Source organism: Felis catus, chromosome D1 (assembly GCF_018350175.1).
Source record: "Felis catus isolate Fca126 chromosome D1, F.catus_Fca126_mat1.0, whole genome shotgun sequence".
NCBI lineage: Eukaryota > Metazoa > Chordata > Mammalia > Carnivora > Felidae > Felis > Felis catus.
This window is the reverse complement of record NC_058377.1, coordinates 38,708,059-38,725,693: the sequence shown is the minus strand read 5'-3', so window position 1 is coordinate 38,725,693 and position 17,635 is coordinate 38,708,059. Positions and strand designations below refer to the sequence as shown.

Here is a 17,635-nt window from a genome sequence, read left to right as displayed (position 1 = left end):
GAAGGATAGAAAAGTGGTCAATACAAACGCATCACTCTCCATGGGTTAGAATCAAGTAATTACACATGCTTCTGGGGCAGCTAACACATAAGGGAATTTGGGAGTGGGGGGCAATTTAGTACAATCCATTATTTTTCCTCAGTTAGATCAACACAGGTTAGATTTTCCTACTCAGCGAGAGACAATAAGAGAAAAATTCCCATGACCTCGAAATTATATGCAACCAAATAAGAAAATAAAATTATTCATATTCACTATCCTGGACAGAACTGCAACTAGCCAAAACACTGTTTCCTTTCAAAGAGCAATTTTTTATCCTTTTGATTTATATAGAGCCCACATATAATAAATAGTGCTTAAGTTTCCTTTGTGTCACTTTTCAGACGTCCTGATTCAGCTTTCTGACACCCTGTGTGTAACTGAACAGTAAGCTACCAGTTTACAGGTAAAAAAGAATATCCGTAGTTTACGTGCATATTTAAATTTGCCTAAAAGACTCAAAACAATACGCAAACAAGTAAACAAACAAACAAAAAACCCATCTTTCGATCCTAAACCTGTCTTCAGGACAAATAGTGTCACTTCTCCTTCTGTTTAAGAAAAACAAAATGTCCAGTATAATCTTCTCCACAAAAGCTTAAAACATCAATCTTCTGTGAAATAAAACTAGTCTAAGATGGTAAGGCCCAGCAAAGTCTATCAATGCTGGTGCTAAAACACTTATTTCTATGTAAACAAGCAATTCCAAAAGATATTTTCATTTGATTTCAGTCATAAAATAGCTTCCAAAACCCAACTCTCTTTTTTTCCTGAAGCTAAACTTCAGAATCCAGCAACAATAGAATATGACATTAGATTTCTTCAGGTGAGAGCATATTGTACCAGATGGTCTCAAATCTGCAACTATATTTTTTAAACAGGCAAAGGAATCCTTCTGATTCTGGAGCTGGTCCTACTTTTACTACCTATAAAGAGTAGGGATTTAGTATTGATTTAATCTGAAACAATTTCCTCTTTTCACCGTATTTCTCAATTAATAATACATACTGAAAATAAAAGGGACACACACAATTCTGATTTGTATAAGCATTAGGTTAATGACCATAGACCAGAGGTTCGCAATCCTTAAGAGTACATCAGGATCACCTGGAGGGATTGCTAAACCACGGATGGACAAACCTCACTTCCAACGTTCCTGATTCAGCAGCTCTGGAGTGGGTTCCAAAAGAGTGCATTTCTAGCAATCTCCCAGGTGATGCTGATGCTGCTGGTTCCAGGACCACACTTCAAGAACCATTGTCCTAGACATTAAACAAGCTTACTAACTTACAGACTTGTTATTCTGTTAATAAATGACTTCAACCCAAGTGAACCATTTTAAATAAAACAATAGCTTCAGTCTGGGGGTGGAAGGGGAGAATCAATCCTAGCAATTTGGAAAGGATATTACTTCAATCAAAACCAAATTAATTCCTAAAACTTGCTATCCAGTGGTCAGGTCACTGCTGGGGTTGCAATGACATTCAGGAAAACACACCCTTGCCCATCAGAAAATGGCTTGTGTCTCCCGTGAACCAACTAACTGGTCTTGAAAAGCAACTATCTGCTATAAACTTGTGCAAAGGTACTTAGTATTTGAATGTAAATTTCTTTTAGCAACAACTGTAAACCAATTATGCATTACATATGTTCCAGAAAAGGTATGTAGCAAGTTTCTGTGAGTCCAGTCTAGCCTTCCCACGGACTTCCATTTTCATTTTAGGAATCCTTTATCTTGAATTGACCGATCTACAACTGGCAGCACACTGCATTTTGGTTTTCAAGTGTTCCACGGCTCTGTAAAATAGTTAATCATCCAGAAACACTAAAAGGCATTAAAATGACTATAACGATCGAATAAAAAGAAACGGACTTTTACAGTCACAATATCCTCCTCTACTGTTTTATGGTCATGAAATGCATACCTGTTCCTGACAAAGTGAGGGACAAGTCAGAAGTATGAGAGGACAAACTACTTCATTTTTTCACATCAGAGTACCTTTCATAAATGGGAACACAGTGGTTTATTAAAAGCTACAATTGTTGAATGAAGTCACGACAGGTTCAAATTTTAGTGGCCTTCGGCAACAAAAGATGCAACACCTGCCAGCGCTTTGATGGCAGGATTCTGAGTTTCTTACTCAGTTTTTAAAAAATTCAACTGCTGCTATAAATATCTGCAGTGAAATGGAGCTATCATCAAGGTACTCGTTAGTTATCAATTCTTTCCATTTGCCGTTGTGACAAATATGTTCTCTGCAATAGCTTTAATAAAGGCCATTCGTAAAGGAAACAAAAGAAAAAGGCACTGATGTACTTACCTTTAAAAGCTTACCATCAATTAAAAGTAAAATATTTTCCATTAATGGCTGCTTTTACATCACAGGATTAGTTTTTTACTTTTTTATTAAAAGAATTTTTTTTAATGTTTTTATTTATTCTTGAAGGAGAGAGACAGACAGAGCATGAGTGGGGGAGGAGCAGAGAGAGAGGGAGACACAGAATTCGAAGCAGGCTCCAGGCTCTAAGCTATCAGCACAGAGCCCAATGCGGGGCTCGAACACACAAACTGAGATCATGACCTGAGCCGAAGCTGGATGCTCAACCGACTGAGCCACCCAGGAGCCCCAGACAGGATTTGTTTTTTAAAAAAACCAAGTGCATCAGTCCTAAAATGTATACGGAACCACAAAAGATTCCAAACAGCCAAAGCTATCTTGAGAAAAAAAGCAAAGATCATACTCCCTGACATCATACATTACAAAGCTATAGTAATCAAAATAGTACAGTACTGGCAAACGAACAAACAAAAAAAAAAAAACAGATACATAGATCAACAGAACAGAATAGAGGACCCAGAAATAAACCCAAGCATATATGGTCAATTAATTTAAGACAAAGGAGGCAAGGACATTCAACAGGGAAGGGCAATCTCTTCAATAATTTGTTGGGAAAATTGGACGGTCACATACAAAAGAATGAAACTGATCACTATCTTAACCCATATACAAAAGTTGGCTCAAAATGAAGACTTGAATGTAAAATGAGAAACATGTAATTCCTAGAAGAAAACAAGGGTGGTAAGCTCCTGGACATCATTCTTGGTGTTTTTGTGTTTGTTTGTTTATCTGACTCCAAAGGCAAAGGGAACAAGAGCAAAAATGGTACTACATCAAACTAAAAAGCTTCTGCACAGCAAGGAAACCATCAATAAAATAAAAAAGCAACTACCAAATGGGAGAAAATATTTGCAAATCATATATCTGAGGAGTTAATATTGAAAACATATAAAGAACTCATACGATGACAAAAAAAAACCCACCAAAAAATCCAAATTAAAAAATGGGCAGAGGATCTAAATAGACATTTTTCCAAAGACATCCAGATGGCCAATACGCACATGAAAAGATGCTAAACATCACTAATCATCAGGGAAATGCAAATCAAAACCGCAATGAGATATCTCACACCTGTCAGAATGGCTATTATCAAAAGGACAAGGAATAACAAGTGTCAGTGAGGATGTGAAGAAAAGGGAGGCTTTGTATCCTACTGGTGGGAATGTAAAGTGGCTAACAGCCACTATGGATGAAAAAGTATGGAGGCTTCTCAATTAAAAATAGAACTACCATACGATTCAGCAATTCCACTTCTGGGTATTTATCATAAGAGAACAAAAAGACTAATCTAAAAAGATATATACACCTCTATGTTCACTGCAGCATTATTTACAACAGCCAAGATATGGAAACAACCTAAACGCCCATCAACGGATGAATGGACAAAGATGTGATATATACACACAATGGAATACTACTCAGCCATGGAGGGGATGGGGGGAAGAAATCTTGTCATTTACAACAACAAGGATAGACCTTGATGGTGTTATGCTATGTGAAATAAGTCAGACAGGGAAAGACAAACACTGTATGGTTTCACTTACCTGTGAAAATCTAAAAAAATAAAGGAATGCACAGGACAAAATCAAACTCATCGATACCAAGAATGGATTGGTGGAAAGGGGAGATAGAGAGGGAAGGAAAGATATAGAGGGGTGGGCAAAATTGGTGAAGGGGATCAAGAGGCACAAATTTCCAGGTATAAAATAAATAAGTAGTGGGGATGTAATATACAGCATGGTGACTACAGTCAACAACATCGTATAGCAAAATTGAAAGTTTCAAAGAAAGTAAATCTTAAAGGTTCTCATCACAAGAAAAAAACTTCAAAACTCTGTATGGTGCTGGGTGGTAACTAGACATATTGTGGTCATCATTTTGCAATGCATATAAACATCTAATCATTATGCTGTATACCTGAAACTAACATAATGTACGTCAATTATACTTAAAACCAAGTGCATCAGATTAGTGGTTACTTCATAACATAAAATAGTCAACCATATCAATACTTGGGTTAGGCACATTTATTTCTCCCATGTATAACCATAACAATATGCAATCATAACAAGGGTTGGTCAAAAGAACTCCCTATCAGATCTTGTTTGAAGCACACAATATTAACATGCATAGCTGTCGATCTTCATTTCAATGAAAATTCTGGACTGAACAGGGTCTAAATCTTGTACTTTGTACCAACTGCGTCATTGCTTTGGATATCATTAGATCTCAACCACGGAAAAACATCATATACTCATGCTTTTACGAATGTTCAACCCTGATAAACGGTGCCACATTTTACTCACTGACTAAATGCTCAGTGTGAAATTTTCAAAGCTCACTGTCCGAAAAAGTATTCTGGATAATTAATGGTTTTCCATTTTTATAAAGTATTGACAGCCATCACGTCTGCTCGCCGGAGGTGGGGTTTGTCTCCACTGCATCACCCTCCCCTCACACACACTGCCCACATCAACGCTCATACATCTCTGCATTCAGGTACTACCCCTGTCGGGTCTGGAGTGTGTGTTTTTTTCCTTTACCAGATGACACATTTCTTGACTGCCACTGTGATAATGTTGGTGGAGGAAGGTAGTTAGGACTTTAATGGAATAAGACAATGAGTTCAACAGTTTAAAATTTACTACAGAAAAAGTACTAAGCTTCTTGCCTTGCCTAGCTGTAGTCCTAAGAAATATCTATGGAACTATCATATGCCCGCTCCACCCAAAACCTCAAAGACAATATGAATGACACAGCTCTGCAGTCCTAACTAGGGACTCTGACCAGCACAAAATACATTCGGACTCTTAAGAAACTAGTTTTGCACTACGGCCTATCAATCCAAACCAGTCGTATAAATTAGGTTTTGCAAAACTCTCAAAAAAGTAACCATAATTACAATGTAAAGCTCTGTAATACATACCGGTTCTGCTACTGAAAATCAAACAAGGTATGAAAAGGTGTTACTTCCAAAGAGGTGAAAAAGCACTCTGTGTTTATAAGTGCTCAATGGCCTGACACGTGGGCTTTCTAGGGTGTTTAGTAACTACAGATTTTTAGAAGTTTTACTTTGGATCCGTCCTAACTTATCCAGGTACTAAATAGACAGGTCATTCCAATTAGATGTTTTTGGGACAGAGAGAGACAGAGCATGAACGGGGGAGGGGCAGAGAGAGAGGGAGACACAGAATCGGAAACAGGCTCCAGGATCTGAGCCATCAGCCCAGAGCCCGACACGGGTCTCGAACTCACGGACCGCGAGATCGTGACCTGAAGTCGGACGCTTAACCGACTGCGCCACCCAGGCGCCCCATCAATTAGATGTTTTTATAAATGCAGTGTTTATTACAGAGTGGCATTTGATTAGTTTTATACAGTTAGAATGACACAGAAATTTTTTTTAAATAGGTACTATTACCTATTACATATTACCTATGTTAGTATGAGCCGGCACACCTCAGAAGATGCCAAATTCCTTGCACCGTCTTTTACACCTGGAGGTCAGCAAGCTAGCCTGCGGGCTAAACCCAGCCCACTGTCTCTTTTTGTACCGCCTGGGTTTTACATTTTTAAATAATTGAAAAAAAAAAACCCACAAAAGAATATTCATGACGTGAAAATAATATAAAGTTAAAACTGCAGTGTCCATAAACAAAGTTTTATTGGTACAAAACCATCCATTCTGTAATGGGTTATCTACTGCTCTCGCAACACCGGGACAGAGCTGAGTAGCTGTCACACAGACAACTACTTTAGGCCTTACTTTAGGCTCACAAACCTAAACTGTTTACTAGCTGGTCCTTTACAGAAAAAAACAATCTGCCAAACACTGTTCTATACCATCTGTCAAATGAGGAGCATAATCTTGAAGTTCTCTTTATGAGATCCAGATGTATGCTGCAACTCATGACACTGCTTAGGCAAGAGCCCTGATGTCCTTGCTGTCGGTGCGTTCAGTACCTAAGAGGTAGGAGCTGAATTAATAAATATAACAGACATTCATATAGTATGCAAGTGGTTTATAAATGCTAACAGCCTTTACATTCCTTGACTGCTTAAGAGTATGAAGGCCATGAAGGGGTAATAACATTGAGATGTAGAATAAGTATAAAAGGGCAATGTATATACTTTTGCCAAAAGAGAGAATTGTTTCTACATTCTTATTTACCTAAACATGTACTGTCCCTCACTCTAAGGGCACTAAATACTAAGTAGTTCTCTTGCATAAAAGAACACTTGCAAATTCATGCTAATCTTGGGTGTTCAACCATGCACTTTGCCTCAAGAATATTAAAACCTAGACCTTGTAGTTATCTTAATAGTTACATAATACAAAACAGTATCTTAGAAGATTATGAACTATATAGGTCATACTGTATTTCAAAAACTAAGACTACAACAAATATTCTTTACCCCACCTGAGAATTCACTAATTTCAACTAATACACAAAAATGTTTATGTAAAATAAAAGAATTTGAATATTACTTGGGGTTTAGTGCTAAGGTACCATTAGCTTAGGTGATTTTTGTTTTAATTCTCTTTTGGTGAAGTAAATTGGCTGGGTTTGTGTTCTTTATCGTTTTATACCCCAAAAAATAAGATATGCAAGTTAAATTCCTAACTTCATATAAAAAGGAAACTTGCTGAGGAATTAATATTGATTTTCTTGGGGCACCTGGCTTGTTCAGTTGGTTAAGTGCCCAACTCTTGGTTTTGGCTCAGGTCATGATCTCACCGTTTGTGGGTTTGAGACCCACGTCTGGCTCTGTGCTGACAGTGCGGAGCCTGCTTGGGATTCTGTCTCTCCCTCTCTCTACCTCTCCCCTGCTCATGCTCTCTCTCTCAAAATAAATAAACTTAAAAAAAATAAAAATAAAATAAAATTGATTTTCATTTATATTACCTTAAAGACAAAATGGGTAGTAAAAAATATGCCACCCAGCTTAAAATGCACGAAGCTGGGGCAGAGCCTTAGTAAACACAAAGCACCCAAGGATAAGCCAGCCTGATGCTGGGCCTTTGGTTATCCCAACACCTGATTATCACCCAATTTTTATCCCCTTCTTTTCAACCGTTACGTGAATATTGGATAGAGCTGCATTAACAGAATTTTCTGTTGGATAGAGATGCATTAACAGAATTAGACACAATAACCAAACATATTCCCAGAATGAACATACTAAAAACTACTTTTTTGTCAAAATCGCTTACCCTTTTTTTAGCGTTAAGCATACCAAAGTTAGGGAAGCCTCCAGTGAAGCAGTTACTTAGATTTTGGAGTGTATTTTCCCTTGGGAACAATGTTCCACCTAGTGGCTAGGTGTCCAAGATAATCAGTAAATGCCTATTGAGTATACCGGTAATATTCATAGTGCTTAACTAGGAATCTTTTTGTGTTGCTATGGAAAACTCCCGAGAGTTCTAATTTACGAATAGCAGAACTGCCATCTTCCCACAAACTCTTCTCCCTAACATACACCTTTGGTAAGACTGGAAACTCTTCTGTAAGTCTTCTGTGGATGTAGAACACAGAATGCAGGTGGGGAAGCCAGTGGAAGGACAGCAGTCCCAGGGGCTCTCTGTTTCCTTTTACCATCATTTTTGCCTTACCACAGAAGGCCAAAATGAATGGTGGAAATGAGTATTCACATGATCTCTTATCTCCATAAATAACTCTTTTTTACCCAAAGACATTACCGAAAGCTGAGAACATTTCTTAGGGGTCCTATTCAAAAGACAAAACACTTAAAATATTTTTAGACAGTGTCCCTTGTCAGATATTTCAACAGTACTGAGTGAATCCATGTTACCGAACTAATGAATGACTGATTGGCTAAGAAATAGGTCACAGTTTGCTGGAAAATTAGGAAAAATGTATCCTGGGATTAGGAAGACTGGTAAGATAATTAACAACAGATTTATAGAGAGAAGAGAGCTAACTAGATGGGGCAAAACTGTCAATGAGAACTTCAATTTATTTCTCAATCAATTTAATCTTTTAGAGAAATTTGCATTTCTAATGTAAAAATAAACTAGTAGAAAATATCTGAATTTGAAATCACTCTTATTAATCTCTTAAGTAATCAAGTCCTGTTAAGTTTCATTAATTTTATGTCTTGTACGAGTCGTTCACATAAAGAAAACGTGGAATGTAAGGAAATACAGTGCTTATACCTGTATAATGAGCCAGGCTTTGGAGTTAGACCTGTTTTGGTACTATGATCTTAATCGAGTAACTAAAGCTCTCTGAGCCCTAATCTCTTCATCCATAAAATGTGAGTAATAATTCTTTATAGGTTCATTGTGATGACTAAATAGGATACATATGCAGGGTTTCAATATTTAGCACAGTCTATGGCACATAGGCGGTATTCAAAAGAAGCTAGTATCGTTATTGATTTTATAAAATACATTTCAAAACTAAGAGTCACAATCTCAGAAAATTACAATAATCTTCCACAAAATCCAGCTCTAGTTAGCCATGAGGTTAATTTCAGGCTTCTCAATATTCAGCCTCTAGCTACTAGAAAGAGAGATTTCATTTCTTCAGGTGACTAGTTTCATCTTTGCGATAAGGGAGAGGTAAAAATAAAATGTTATCTAGATATAAGAACATATGCCTCCATTACCAGTTGCTATTAATTAGGAAAAAAAGTAAGTCTTACTCAAATATGTATTTTATACCTTAAGAAATCTCTGATGCAAGAAAGAGTATGGCCCTAAATCAGCCATTTTTATACTTGGTCATACTTATGTATATTTGGTATGTTCAATATATTCTTCATGAAATGTAAGGTAGAATGCCTGTTACTCCTTATTAGAAGCTTTGAGCAACAAAATGTCGACCCACCATTAAATATCCGATAATATTGAGGTGCCCCTCAGGAGGCAGTCAATAACCTGGCCCACGGACCAGCAAGTGACTCACTTTTGGGTGGATCTGAAAAGTGAAAGCTAACTAAGGGGCAGTCCAGGCCTAGGACCAATTCTCTGGTTCAGTTACCAAGGGAGTGCGTGCTGGCCAAGAAGATCACAGCTGGCTTGGGAGATTTCCAAAAAAGAGGACTTGGGGGAAGTAGAAGAGGAAAAGCCTCAGCCAGGATAATATGTGGAAAGAACCTTAGGAGGTGGCCTACAAAGAATCTTGTAAGTTTGAAGGTATGTCCTAAGTACTCCAAAACTGCTATCCCTTATAAAACACTAGCACTTTCCAGGAGACAGAACAGGTGTCCATATGAAAGCAATGGACATTTTATGTTTCTCAGAAGGACCAATAGCTAACATCAGTGTCCTGACCCTCTTAGTGAACTGACGTGTGTGCTCCCTATCAGAACTCCCTACAGGGGCGCCTGGGTGGCTCAGTCGGTTAAGTGTCCAACTTCAGCTCAAATCATGATCTCACACTCTGTGAGTTCGAGCCCCGCGTCGGGCTCTGTGCTGACGGCTCAGAGCCTGGAGCCTGCTGCTGGAGCCTGCTTCAGATTCTGTGTCTCCCTCTCTCTCTGCCCCTCCCCTGCTCATGCTCTGTCTCTCTCTGTCTCAAAAATAAATAAAAACATTAAAAAAAAAAAAGAAAAAAAAAAGAACCTCTTACAAAAAGTAGATACTTCATTGAAACATTTCCGTGGTTGCAAAGATGACTTTATCACTAAAATCATCTTTGTTCTGAACTTCTCAATGTGTTCCTCATAAATAGAACAAAATATGACCACAAAGAACAGATATATCAGACAAATATCAAACATCTCTTGGAAAAAGAGAAAAGTCTTCATTTTATCAGATTGTATGTATCCAATATAGGTACACCGCCAGTAGTTACAAGAATAATAGATCTTTAAATCAAAATTCTACTTTCCTAAAAATAAACTTTCTATTAACCAGATCCCAAAGAACAGGCAACCTAGTAGCAGAAAGATCTATGTAAATTGTTCATCATAATTTAACGTGTGAAGTGTGATAAATGGACACCATGGCAGTCTTGAGATAGAAGGAAAACGGTTTAAAGATTAGGAAACGCTTTTGAGACGTCCTAAGAGTTTTGAAGAAGAATTTCCAAAGACAAGCAGGAATTCTACATGTTAACTATAGATTTTGATGGTATGGGATATGTGTTTTTAAACAGTTTATACCACATCTACTTCTTTGTTTAATGTAACTGTGGGACACAGGACTAAACATTTTGGCTTTGCTGTGTATTTACTATACATGGTGAATCCCACCTCCTCCCCCATTCCCACCCACCCCTCCCCCCCCCCCAGTGATATCTAAGGACAGTTCAGATACTGGTAGTCATTTACAGGTGTCATCAGATCTAATCAGATAAATAGATCCTTATGCGGGTGCCTTGGGGACCACATTGAACAGATTGTCTGCCATAGCTTGTGTGGACAGGGTAACTGCACCCCCTACACACAAAATAGAAAATGCGCTGTATCCTTGGGGATTGCAGTAGTTAGGAACTCCTACATTCAGGGTCGTCCTATCTTCTGTCTACAGTGGTGGTTTTCATTTCTTTATTCTACCCATGCTTGTTATCAGCAGCCTGCACTGATACTTTTCTGATTCTTTCTTGTCTCTTCTTTGGTTGCTTCTCCCACATGTCTCAGCTTTCAAGAAAAAAAAGGCTAACCCGGCTACTCAGAGCCTTTCTTTCCTTTTCAGCCCCAAACAAACCAATTAGAGCACAATGGACATAATCTTTGGATCTGACCATTCTTCAGTCATTGTGTAGAACTTAGGAGAATATTCCTTCAGAGCCAGAGATGTGTGTTTTCCCCCACCCTGGTTTCTACCAGATGCTCACAAAAAGTAAAGATCACTTCTAGTCAGCCTCAGTCTCACTATGGTAGTAGAGAAGCGTTTAGAATGTCACTGAAAAGGTGCCAGGCAGCATATGTAAGTCATCCCCACACAAAATAGAGGTGATGAGATGGCCTTAACCACATTTTCTGTCAGTGGTATTAGCCTCTTATTTTCCCCCATAGACTCCTGAGAATTACATTTATATGTACCATACATTTATATGAACTCTGACTCAGCAGTTCTCAAATGTTTTGGTCTCAGAATTCTTTCACTCTTAAAAAATTACTGAGAATGCCGAACAGCTTTTGTTGATGTGTGGGTTATAACTGTCAATATTTACCGTATTAGAAGTTAAAACTGAGAAAATGTTAAATGTTAGTTCCCTTAAAATAATAAAACCATTACATGTTAACATAAGGCACGTATTTTTACGAAAATAACTTTATTTTCCAAAACAAAAAAACAGCGAGCAGAGTGACATTTACGTTTGTGCAAATCTCTTTAGTGTCTGTTTAATATAAGACAGCTGAATTTCATGGCTGATTCTGCATGCAATCTGTTGCGATGTTTTGACTGAAGTATGTGAGGAAAATCTGGCCTGACACAGATAAGAGGTTGAGAAATGAAAGAGTTAACTGTGAGTCGTCTTCTTTGATAGCACACCAAAACTCCACAAGCAGAGCTCCTTGTTAGTTACAATGTGGGATCTGAAACCCTATCAGTAAACTTAACTTTCTCTACCCTCATATAGGAAAATCCATTCGTCTAGCTTGCACTTTTAATGGCTCTATTACCCAGGCATGATGTTGATAAATATTTGCTCCAAAATACAAAAAGCGATCCTGAAAATTCAGGAACACCTGACAACATTCATTGCTAGTAATAAAAAGAATGGCCAGACGGAGAGTTTGTGGGGACCTACAGGCACTCACAGAGGCGGAGGCTGGAAGTGAGGACACTCCCTGGCAGCTTCAATACTGCAGGGGACAATTAGAATACAGTTTTATTACAGAAGCAGTTCTAAGAATTAAATGGACTTTTTATGACAGAGGTCATGGCACTTAAATTTTCTGTTTGTGAGAAACAGCTGACATCATGTGAAAGCACTCTAAAAACTGTGAAAGTCTAGGCAAACTGAAGTTACAACCCAATAGTTTCAAAAGGGAAAAAAAAGGGAGAAGGGAGAAGATGAAAAGGCTAAGACACCTTTACTCCCGTAACTCTTCTCCTAAATTAGAATTATTAAACATTCTTTGCTTAACCCAGCTGGATTTTCCCCAGCTTGTATTAAATATGATCATCTCTGACTCGTAGTCTTTTCAAACTAAATGCTAATTCCCCTCATCTGCTGAAGTGCCCAAAAGGCAATTTCATTTTATTTAATTATTGGAAAAAATGAAAGCAGCGCTCACCGGCTCGCTCTGTTTAAGAGGGGGTGGGGTAGGTACAAATAGAAATATGCAAATCAAAAATCAGTATGTTGCAGAATATCTTTACTTCTCATTTATAGACCATAATTAAAAAGGACGGAAAAGTGAAGACTAACCAAATCACTCAGTATGTATTGAAATAGATTGCCACGACTCACAAAGAACTACAGTCTTCTGGGAACATGTTTTTCTTAGATTTATAGTTGTACTTTATGGTTTACAAAGTACTCGAACGCACATTACCTCTCCTGAGCTACGCAGCAACCCCTAAGTCAAGTAGAGATTATCTACATTTTGCAGAGGAAGCTAGCCTTCCAGGAATTTAATTTGCCCCACATTACAAGGCCTACCTATGAGTACATCTTGTGGCTTCCAGCATCACTACTTTAGCAGTTATGTTTTGGCAGTTTACTTACTGGGTGGTGGGGAGGTGGGAGAAAGCAGCAGAATCCCTTTGACAAATGAACTTTCAATTGAACTATGAAACATATAAACATACAAAACAATGGATTTTAATATGCTTCAGCTATAAAGTGACAACTACTGATAACAATACCTTTGCGTTCTCACAAGTAAAAGTATGAACAGATATGTGCAGGGAGGATTTTTTTTTTTTTTTGAAGGCCAAAGCCTTCGTAATCAATGACAATCTCTCCTAACAATATCATATTAACAAAAAAGTTCAAATACGTGCACAAAGGTAGCGGAACAAGTTTTAATTCAAGGCCTGCGCAAGAATAATCCTGTAACAAAAGATAACTTTGATAGCAACTTGTTAAAATTTGGGAAGACATATTTTTGGGTAGCTGTATTTTTAAGTTCAAACTTAAAAATAATTTTAAAGGTACTGAAAAATGTAATCCAACTCATGCATTTATGAACACTGACGCCTCTTAGGGCTCCCTGAAAAGCAGTGTGAAAACCACTGCATGATGGTTTGATTCACTGCTTAATCTCCACCTAGTTCAGTTAAGATAAAATAAAAACTGTTATTTTTTTTTATCAAAAATCTATATGCAAGAAACCAGATTAACCGAGGTAGACTATAGCTACTAAATCAGCCAAAGCAATTATATTCTATTGGTTGGACCTGAAAAAATTGCTATTAATTGACAATTTTAATTATAAAAGTGGTTCATATGGTTCCTTCTAATAGTCCTCATTTTATTTTCAGTCTTTTCACTTAAAAACCCACCAAAAGCTGTCGAAATAAGTGGTTATATAAACAAAGCAGAAAAATGTAATAACCAATAAAGATCTATCACTAGAACTACCTAAACACATGAAGAATTTTCAAATGTTAAACCTTCCAACTTACATGCAGTTCTACTCACCTCAGTAGCACTAGCTGCTCAATACTCAAAAAAACATTGTCATATGCCCCCTTTTATTCATCAGAAAATGAGTGGACTGACAGTTACCTACCTTAATGCAGTTTGGTACTTCGCTTTAAAATTTATCTAGGCGTCACTGGAATTTCTTCAAGTAAAATGTATGACACTTCAAAACTCATTAACTTTCCCAAAGTAAGTAGAAGCAATTCCTCTTTTATTAGAAGCTTTATTGAATTGTTTCCCTGATAACAGAGCAAGTTCGACTTTATATAGAGTTATAGATGGGAGGATAGTTTTTTGTTTGCTCATTTGTTCTCCTATCTGGGAAATATATTGTTGTTCCTGACCTAAGATACCAAATTAGGTATATTCAATATTTTAAAAAGTGTTTCTACTTTTGATGGCCCTGAATCCAAATTGTAAAGGCACTTCTAATTATAAATGTTGACTCTCATACAATATACAGCTCAATTTTCAGACATCGGGTTAAATAAACCAAGTTATTCCATTTGAAGAATCCAGTTCCTTTTGAAGTTCCCCCCAAACTCAACACATTGCAACAGATTAAGCTACATAAAGATATAGCTTCATGCCACATAAAAGGTGACTCTTTCCCCATCATTAATGAGGATTATAACAGCAAAGAGTAATATACCCGGGCTTCATTCCTCATTATGGACTACGCTGAACTAAAATTCAGTATGCTGTGACTCACTTGGTTAGTACTGAACACTTTATTAAGTAGAAAACACAAGATCAATTCAAAGAATCGCATTTTGAGAGTTACAGATGAATTTTAAAGTCATATACTTTCTAGCAAAAAGAAAATCATCTCTTTATTAGAAATAAACTCTTCCATGCTATTTTTAGAATGACAAAGAATTTAAAATGCTGAGCACTTGATCTCTTTTAAGAGCACTGAAGAATAGCACTCTTTAAAAGCTACAAATGTTGCCAAGTCATGTCATAACTGGCTCAAACAATCCCATTTCCATCTAAAGTTATTTCATGCTACTGCATGAATCAATATTAAATACCTTGGAGTTACTAAAAACTGGAATACTGGCAGAGGTACATAGCAATTATAAAATATGAAAATGGTGAATATCCATTTTCCATATACCTCTTTCTTTTAATAATGACTAGAAATGAGGATGTTCTTTCTAGGTAAATAGAAATAGTTTCTCAAAAGCTAAGAGGAAAATATAAAGAATGCTAGCAAAGTGTGATGGATCCATAACCATGGTTCCCCTAAAAGAAAAACTAGATTTTGAAGCCTAATATCACCTCCAAACAAATTTATTAGCCTACCAAATTGCCAGAGGCATTAAAAAAAAGTCAAAGTCAGTATAGTTCCTTATTCAGTCAAAAAAAAAAAAAATAACTGTTATTTTAACCAGGCTTGTGTTTAAGCAAATGTGTCTCAACAATTTGTTTCGTGTTAAAAACATAACTAACCACTTTTGAAGTTAGCAAATAATAATTTTTTTAAAGCTAGGTTCCAATGACATCTAACCCTGAAGTGAAAGAGTTAACATTCAACTAAGCTGATCTGCACTTCTGATCCATTACATTTCTCACAAGCTGCCCTACAATGAGCTGAGCAAGTATCAACTGTAATTCGATCCCAGAGTCTATGGAAAAAAATAACTGCACATACTCAACATGCACATTTAATAAAAATCTGTTTCAAGAGAAACATATCCAATAAACACAATTTAAGGCATATTTAACTGTTCGATTAACTTCAAATCTAAAATCTCTTTGCTTTCTTCATGATCTCAAATAAAATAGTGGAGGGGGGGGGGAAGCAGCAGCCCTACTGCAGGGAAAAGAGGCTTGAAAAACAACTTTGATTGGCACTTGGCCTGACCCACAGAGGAAGAAAAACAGTTTTTGGACAAAGAGCGCAAATATTTGAGCTTGCTTACTTACATGCTTTCTTTATATTTTTAATATATAAATAACAATCCCAATTGAACTGTATTTGGGGAAATTGACTAAAAACGGTGCCGTATTCCTCCTAGTCTTTCAGTCCCGATGTATTTGCACAGCTCAGCAATTTTAATTCATTTGTACTGGACAAACAGAAGCACCCCAACTAACGTTTCCACTTGATGAAATGTAATAATAGAGTTTGGAGAAAAATAAACTGATCATAATATTGCCCAGTGGAGGTTGTTAAAGTCTGATTAAAAGCTTTTCTCGTTCTAAAGCGACATCTTTTCACTCCCCTCCCCCACCCCTCAACGGAGTGATTAAGCCAAGTAAACTAAACAATTCTGGAGTAAACTTTCTATCAGTCACTCTGGAGCAATAAACTGATTGTACTTCTGATTTTTCTGGACCTACAAGGGGCGGCGGGGGGGGGGGGGGTGCTGCTAAGGAGTGATAACCTACGTCCACCTCCGTCTCCTCCTCCCCCAACCCCAAAGGAACTGTAAGGTCGAACAGCATTTCCCATGGGCATAAAGTTCAAGCTGCTTTACCAGTTCCTTTCAACACTGAACTACAGACACAAGACTACCGTCAAAAGAATGTAAAAAGGGGGGGGGTATTAAGGGAGAGCAGGCAAGGAAGGCAGAAGCGACCGAATAAACAAAAACAACCCCCGCCGAGAGTTAGCCACAGCAAAGACGCAGCCAGGTTCCTCAAGCCCAGACCAGGCTGTTCAGATTTCACACCGACCTCCATCAACAGCACCGGGAGGAGGATCGAACCGCTCCCCCCCCTCCCTCCGCCCGCGGAGCAGGCCGGAGGTGGCAAGGCAGGGAGGTGAGCCGAAAAAGACTACCGGCAGCAAAAAGAAAATCGGAAGAAAAAAAAAAAAAATCCCCAACCCCTCGGGACTAGCATCTGTCCCGGCGGAGATAAAAAGCAGCAGTGCAAACCTCCACCCTCAACCCACGCCCCCTTCTTCGGTCTCGGCGTGGGGAAGGTGCCCCGGGATGGCTTTGAGCCTCGCCCCAACAGTGCGCCCCCGGGCCGAGCTGCCCGAGCCCCGCCGGCAGGAAGCGCCCCTCTCGGGCTGGACCCCAGGCCGAGCCCGTACCTTCCGCAGCACTTTCCGGCAGTTGGTACAGAGCAGGTAGTTGGCGGCGGCCGACGGGCTGCTGCCGCCCCGGTTCATCTTGGCTGCGGGCGCCGAGGGCGAAGACGGACGGCGGGCCGGGGCTGGGTATCACTGCGGCCGCCCGCGCCGCTGCGGGGCCGGGGCCGGACCGTCCCCCTGCCGCCGGCCGCGCTTCAGCCTCAGCCTCCCCCGGGCGAGATGTCGGGATGGCAGGCGCCGGCCCGAGAGTGAAGGGCGCTGACCGAGGCGACCACCGCGGCGGCTGCCGAAGCGCCGGCGGAGACGGCGGCGGCTGCTCCTCACCGGCCCGTTGTTCCTCCCGCCCCCATCCTCCAGACCCCCGCCCCCGCCAGGCTAGGACGAGCAGCCGCCACCGCTGCCGCCGCCTCCGCCGCCGCCGCAGCGCCTCAGTGCGGCCCCGCCCCCGCCTCCCCACCACCTTCACCACCTCCACGCTCCGGTACCGCCCCCTCCCGCCATTCGGACAGCCCCGGCCACGCCCCTGGGCCGCTAGCCCGCAGCCAATGAGCAACTAGAGCCCGGTTGGGAGCTGC

General features: G+C 39.3%; 1 protein-coding gene across 1 annotated transcript in view; it reads right to left on the bottom strand.

The window, feature by feature from the left end:
- The window catches only part of SESN3 (sestrin 3), a 73,672-nt gene extending 56,247 nt beyond the window's left edge, over positions 1-17,425 (bottom strand). The window contains exon 1 of the mRNA XM_023239322.2: positions 17,061-17,425. Within this exon, the coding sequence (XP_023095090.1) occupies positions 17,061-17,138 (78 nt within the window). The 5' untranslated portion in view covers positions 17,139-17,425. The remainder of the gene's footprint in view (positions 1-17,060) is intronic.
- Between the last annotated feature and the right edge of the window lie 210 nt (positions 17,426-17,635).